At 43.6% G+C, this 7208-nt stretch overlaps 1 protein-coding gene across 1 annotated transcript; it reads right to left on the bottom strand.

Moving 5' to 3' along the window:
• Nucleotides 1–788: 788 nt before the first annotated feature.
• On the bottom strand, nucleotides 789–1753 carry LOC100732348 (olfactory receptor 2AT4). Its single transcript, XM_003463395.2, is given in 2 exon segments — nucleotides 789–824; nucleotides 827–1753. Coding segments are annotated over 2 exon segments (963 nt in total).
• Between the last annotated feature and the right edge of the window lie 5455 nt (nucleotides 1754–7208).

Raw genomic sequence — 7208 nt, 5'->3', positions numbered from 1 at the left:
GTAAAGGCTTGTTGAATTACTCATTAGTAGAAATTTTATAGAACAACTTAGAGTGATATACAATAAAGATTAATTTTGGAGGTATAGCTTCACAGTAGAGGACTTACCTAGCATGGGCAGGACCCTGGTTTCAATCCCCAACACAATATGTAAAATAAGATTAATATTATTCTATTGTACCAGGAAGAGGCAGGGTCAAAGTGTGAAAATCACTGTTGGAGCTGTCTATTTAACTGAATTTTATTTTATCAGTTTATATACAGTTATATTCTTTCTAAAGGGTCAGCCTGTCCCTGGAGCCTGTTCACACTTAGGTTGCAAGAAAAGAAACTTCCTAGAACTGTTCCAACGACAAAGGTCAACCCTGCCCAGGAGGGTACCTGATGACAACCATGTCACACTCTGCTGCTCAGATCTGGCTCATCTGCAAAGCCCCCCAGCAACCCTTAAAAACCCTTTCCCAAGCCAAACGGTGGCTGTCTTGGTCTGCAAGGCAGCCCACCCTCACCCAATAAAGCTTCTTTCTCGTGGCAGAATGTCTGGTCTGACTTCACGTGGGTTCTGGTCCATCGCTTTCTTTCTTTTTTTTTAATTGATAAAGTATAAAATTTATTTAATGAACATCAGAAATAAAGCTATCATCAGCTGGAATCCTGGCATAACAAGAGGCTGAGGCAGGAGGATCACAAGTCCTGGTCCATCACTTTCAACAATATGTGTTGGGTTTCTACTCTATGATAAGCATTGCTATTTGGTGTTCTGGGAGCAAAATGAGCTGCATTTATAGATCAAATGTACCTGTTACAGCCTGGGTCTTAAGATACACAACTTTGATGATGGCTGCCTTGACGTCCTTGTTTCTCAAAGTATAAATGAGTGGATTGAGGATTGGCGTAAGGATGGCATAGGCTACGTTGCCCATGATGTGGAAGTCAAGAGGCAGGTCAGCCCTGTAGGCCACATAGGCTATGGCAATGGATGAGTAGTAGGTGCCCACCTCCAGGAGGTGGGAGCTGCAGGTGGAGAAGGCCTTTGAACGTCCTTCTCGGGAGTTGATGCGAAGCACTGAGGCCAGAATGTGAGCATAGGATAGAAGCACCAGGAGAAGGGGTAGGAAGGACACCACCATGGCAATGCAGAAGCCCATGAGGGTCTGAGGGCTGGTGTCGGAGCAGGAGGCCTGGACCAGAGCCAAGTGGTCACAGAAGCAGTGGTAGATGTAGGCAATATTGTTGTATGCCATTTGGGAGGTCTTTACCACTGCTGTGATGGGTAGGAGGAGGGCAGTGAACCAGGCACTGGCTGCCAGCATGGCGTTGGTCTGTGGGGTCATGTGGACTGGGTAGTGCAGCGGACGGCAGATGGCTACATAGCGGTCGTAAGCCATCACCACCAGGATGAAGGCTTCAGAGCATGTGAAGCTTTGAAAGAGATACATCTGCAGTAAGCATGAAGGGAAACTGAGGAAGTGGTCCCTAAGCAGGAACAGGGACAGCATCTTAGGGACGGTGGTTGTGGTGAAAAGGATATCAAGTGCTGAGAGGTTGATCAGAAAGAAGTACATGGGCTTGTGAAGACTGGGCTCTGCTACCACAGCCACCAAGATCAGGGTGTTACCCATAAGGATGAGAAGATAGAAGAGGAGGAAAATAAGAAACACAGGAAGGAAGAAGGTCTCTGGAAGAGAAGGAATACCCACCAGGTAGAAGATGGGCGAGCCACTTACTGACCCATTACAGGTTGTTTCCTGCATCCTAAGCCAGAGCTGGATTTCAGGGACTCAGGCAGCTGGAATATTTGGATATTAGGAGAATCTGGAGCCAAAGAAACAAACAGAGTAAAAGCTCTATAATGTTTATACTTAATGTAAGCATAATTATTCACAACCAACGCTAGAAAACTGGTGGTGGTATTTATTTCTACCTTATAAACCCAAAGTTTTACAAATATTTACCAGCTAGTTAATAACCTGCTACACGGAAAGCTTTATGCCATGTTAGGTGATTGTGATGAAAATGAAAAATGAAGGTAAAATTCTTGTTTTCTACAGTTTACATTTTGCTGAGAAAAATCCTATTTTAACAGTTCATTAGTGAACCGTGAATTAGTATTGTGAAATGGTAGGGAAAGACATCTCTGTCCTCACTTCCGGTTCTCGGGTGTGGGGCCTGGGTTTTCAGATCCCTTAAATCAAGCCTTAAGTTTTGTCTAGTTTTGCACTCACTCAAATTTCCTCCGTGTGTCTTTGGAAGGGCTGCTTTCTCCAATGTTCTCTGTAATATGCTGCTGCTCACATATTTATTAAGCTGCTTCCTCTCTTGTATTCCTTGAGTTATGGCTCTTCCTGACTCCATTTAAATTGGTTGTCTGAACTTCTGTTTCTGGATAGGATGTAACAGGCCAGGGTAGCCCAGTGCTTCCACAGAAACAAACTCGGAAAGCCTGAATGAATTACACAAATCACATTTTGAAAAAAAACGTTGGAGGAAGATAAATGCAATAAAGAAGATACGAAATGAAACTGCAAGGTTGTGGCGCCCTGCAAAGTGACCATCTCATTTGGGGACTACTGCATGGCTGGTATTGGGACCAGGCAGAGGGACATGGATGAGAAAGAAGCCAGCAAGCCTTTTGTCTATCAAAATAGATACGCAAAATAGATTTGAAATTTAAAGCCCTTTAAATTTATGACAAGTTTTCTCCCATAGAATGTCTTCTGGATTCTGAGGCTATGAAAAGGAGGCTGAAGAGTTAGGTTGAGGATTTCTGAAAAAAAAATAAAATCTCCTGTGATCCCATTGTTACTGTCTGGGGGACATCAGACACCCTTTTCCAGGTTCTTGAAGTCAGCAAGAACAAATTTGGAATTGAGCACTTGAGTTAGATTGCAAATGAAAAAGTTTACTGATAGCAAAATTGTGCTCAGGGAGACCAAGGGAGGGCAGTGAAAGAAGGCAGAGATCTGAGGCTTTCTGGGTGGTGTAATTTTCCAGTGATCCTCATTTTTCTCCTCCCGCTATCGGGCAGTTTTGGGTCCTGTGAAGGGTGTGATTGACAGCTCTCTCATACATAACATTTGCGGTTCTTTTCATGTTCCTTTTATGCTGCCTTTGTTTTTAACTTAGATTCATGAGATGCAAGCCCTATGTGCCAGGCTTAATTGTCCCTGGGATCTAGTGCTCACCTGTGTCTGCCTGAATCTGGGGACTTTCTCTATTCATGCTTTTGTCTCAGGCCCTTCAACCACAGGGTCAAGAAGTAGAGGTGGGCTAACGGGAGGTTTCAGGGCAGAACTGGGTTTTCTAGTCCTCAGATAACTGGGTTATCTGTGTGTGCCTTACTATGATACTTAAAAGACTTGGGTGTGGGGTGTGCCTCAAACACATTGATCTCTTCAAAATGTTTCTCAGACACTTGAAGTTATATGTGTAAGTGGGGCATACCATTGGGGAGAGATAGATGTGGCAGCTAAAGAATCTACTGAAACCCTCCAAAAAGAAGAAGCAAATCTCCCATGGTCTTTCTGGGCTAAGAACACAAAAACCAACCAGTTATCAATCCCAAACTCAACAGAGTCATACCTTAGGAATAGGACAAACCACAGTTAGACTAAACTCTGCTACACCTGAAACTTGGCCCTAGACTAACTCTAGCATTAACTAGCTTGAGGTGATCAGCCCCTTACTCTGCTTGCCTAACAGAGAAAAGAGAGAAATACATCAAGTGAGAGGTGATTTAAGGCCTCTATGAATCTATTACATATAATGTTCTATCCACAATGAAACCTGTTAGATATGAAAAAGGCAAGAAAATGTGACTAGTAATCAAGAAGGAAAATGTTACAAAAGTTGACATACAGATTATCCCAACACTGTGGTAGCAAACAAAGACTTTCTTTAATTATGTTTATATGTTAAATAAAATAGAGCAAAATGTTGGCAGAATGGATTAAAAATAGAGAATTTCAAGAGAAAGTTGGAATCTATTAAAAATAAAGATTCTAGAACTAAAATATCAAGTATTTAAAATTAAGAACTCATTAGATGGGTACAATGCCAAACTGAAAACAATGGAAGACATGATCAGAGACCTGAAAATAATTAGTACCCAAAATTGATTCTGAAATGATATAAAAGAGCACACTCTGTGTGATTTAACTGACGTTAACCGGTAGATAAAAGTAATCTGTGGTATTATAAATCAGTACAGAGGTGAAGGTTGAAAAGAAACCAACCCTATCTCTTTGTTTTCTAACACCCAAAGAGATCCAAACTACATTTACCTGAACAGCACACCAAGTCCTGCCTGGACTGAACGCCACTGAGTTAGGCTGAGTTGGAGGTTGAAGGGCAGAAATACAGAACTGAATCTAAACGTGCACTTCTCCTCCACTTCTGCCTCACTTTTATTAAATAGTTGGGGGGGACAGATACTGAGTCTGAAGCCTGGAAATAGAGAGTCTCTTATCAAGGTCAACCAATCACTTCACAGCCAGTGACCTGGATCCTACCTAGTGTTCATGACTTTCATGGGGGAAGATGATTCCATGCCCTGCCATTCAAAGCCCATCTTCTGGAAGCCTTATTTCTCCCTTTCCTACCCAATGGCCACTCCTTGCTCTTGCCCTTGTACATCTGACAAACACGGCTCAAGTATTATCTCCTCCAAAAGGACTTTGCTGGTTTTGGCTGGCTCTCAGCCTCTTTTCTGGGCATTCTAAGCTCCTGTGCTTCCCTTTGTCATCATTATGATCACACTGGATTGTCCTGGTCTATTTATGTATCTATGGCTCCTCCAGATCTGAAGCACTTTCAGGGCAGTAATAGGGGGTGACTGTTTCTCTTTAATAATGCACTACCACTTTTCCCAGAAGCTCGGTGCTGCAGAGACAGGAGCGAGAAATGCAGCTCCCTCAACTGTGCCTCATTTTGCTGGTGAATCATAAAATAGGAATGAAGGAGGCACTAGGGATTATGTTATTTTAGTCTAATTCCTTTATTATATAGATGCGGGTATAGAAGGGAGGCTCAGAAACAAGCTGAGATTTCCCCAAGGTCACACAGTAAGTGCTTGACAGATTTAGACCCAGACCATCAAAAGGGCTGGATTAGCAACTGATTTTTATTCAGCCATGCACCGGGGCTGCCCCACCTATTTAGGATCACAAGAAAACCAACCAGTTGAGATCTTAGTGGTCACCATAAAGGCTTTAAAACCCTTCATTTCCCTAAACTGCTGTGCTGGCAGAAAACACCTGTGCAACAGACAAAGCATCTGCATAGCATACCATAGGGAGAAGCACCAAACTGTTTTCAAAAGAATTTAGTTCTCCACATTTAAAAAAAAGGGGCATCAATACAGCATCACGGTAAAAATCAGAACATTTTGGTTTGCTTCACCTTCATTTTGTGGTTCAGAAAAGTGATTTTATTTTTGAATCACACATTTTAGAGGTGTTTTTATTACCTTGGACTGGTATAATATTGTTAGGAGTTCATGTCTTTGGTGATACTTTCCTGTTGGGATTGTGTAAGAGTCAGATACTGTGCCAGAGAGAAGACAGAGAGACTGGGTATTAAATGTCTAACCTGATGCTGCATTGTACATACCTCACCTCCTATCATCACACAGCCTTGCTGGGGCTGGTTATTCCCCTTTAACAAAGAAACTGAGGGTCAGAGAAGGACAGGCCCTCATTCAAGGCCCTTGATGAGGAGAATGAGAACGGAGGTTATTTTTGAAGCTGGTCTTCTGCAAAGGTCTGAGCCCTGCCTGGTAACTGAGAGTCCTGGCTCCTCAGCCATTCTCATTGTTCTCTTGTTGTGACTTTGGGCTTCCGGATCTCAGTTTTCACTTACATAAAATGAGGGCTTTAGAAAAGGTCATCTCCTCCGGGAAAATAAACCTTTTTGTGCATCCTCTCTGTGTCTGGCCAGGGGAGGAGCTCAGAAATGAATGGCTCGTGATCCAAGCCCCTAAGGTGGGAGAGCGACAACTCTCCTATTCCTCCACTGCCTGAAGCTTGACCTGTTGCCATCATTTCCCCGTTGCACCTCACTACACCCCCCAAATCTGCACAGTTCTCTCACAATGTTCCCACTGTGCTGTTCCCATGGAAATAGAGCAAGACCTGTATGAAACACAGAATGCAGGTCCAGTTTGGAGTTAGAAAGACTTGATTTCATCCTGGCTCCACCATCTTCTACCTTCTCTCTCTGAATGGCTGATCCTCCATGAGTGACCCTACCAGAGGTGACTGATGCCTCATTAAGCATCTCTTGTCTCTTACTGTTCTGGGCTTTGCCTGCTCATGAGAAACTCTCCTCCTAGATCTTACTCTCCTGTTGGTAAATGCTCATCTCTGGCCCCACCTGCTACCGTGTCTGACTCATGGTCACATAGACCATATGCACAACTGATGTGGATCCTGGGGCCCTGACTTTAATACATCAGATATATGCTCCTGGGCTCTGTGCCATGACTCTACACACCACTGGCCTCCCCAATCCTACCTCCCACCCAGCCTTTACCTGTTTCTCCACACTCCATCCTCATCCCAGCTCACTTTCAAGCCTGATCCACCAAAACATCTGTGGAATCATCACACTGGGCCTTGGTGGGAAGAGCCAAATGGGAATGAGCTATGGCCCATTAAGCCCTCAGGAACCTTCCTATGGCCAGACCTGCTGGAGCCCTTCCCATCAAGCTGGCTCTCCTCCAGTGGGACCATGGAGCTGGCAGCCATCTGGGAACCACTTCCCAAGACGGAGTGGGAGGCTCGGCCCTGCTGATAATGAAAACAGCATCATTAACAAGTCTTGTGGGAGCTAGAAGTTTATCACCAGTGAATCAGTTTTATTCTTGTTTTCTCAACTGGCCTCCAGGGAAGACAAGAGTCAAGATTGTTCCTGCTATTTTACAGTTAAGGAAATTAAACTCTAGAGAAGTCAAATGACTTGCCCAAAGCATTATGAGTGGACAGTGGCACTAGTGCTCCAGTTCTGGTTCAGCAGTTCAGGAGTGTATGGCCTAATGAGAGACCTGATTCTCACTGAGTCTTTATTTCTTTACCTATAAAAAGAGAATGGCAACATTGCCTATATCACAGGATCCTGAGCAGGGTTAGGTGCTTAGTCTAGAGTCTGTCATTTGCTAGAGTATCAATAAGTGACAGCTATTATTTTAATGAGCCCAAATATTAAAACCCC

The sequence above is a fragment of the Cavia porcellus genome, unplaced genomic scaffold (assembly GCF_034190915.1).
Source record: "Cavia porcellus strain 051 isolate PalLab524CR breed Dunkin Hartley unplaced genomic scaffold, mCavPor4.1 scaffold_9, whole genome shotgun sequence".
Taxonomy (NCBI): domain Eukaryota; kingdom Metazoa; phylum Chordata; class Mammalia; order Rodentia; family Caviidae; genus Cavia; species Cavia porcellus.
Note: the sequence above shows the minus strand (reverse complement) of the source record. Positions and strands in the feature narration are given on the sequence as shown.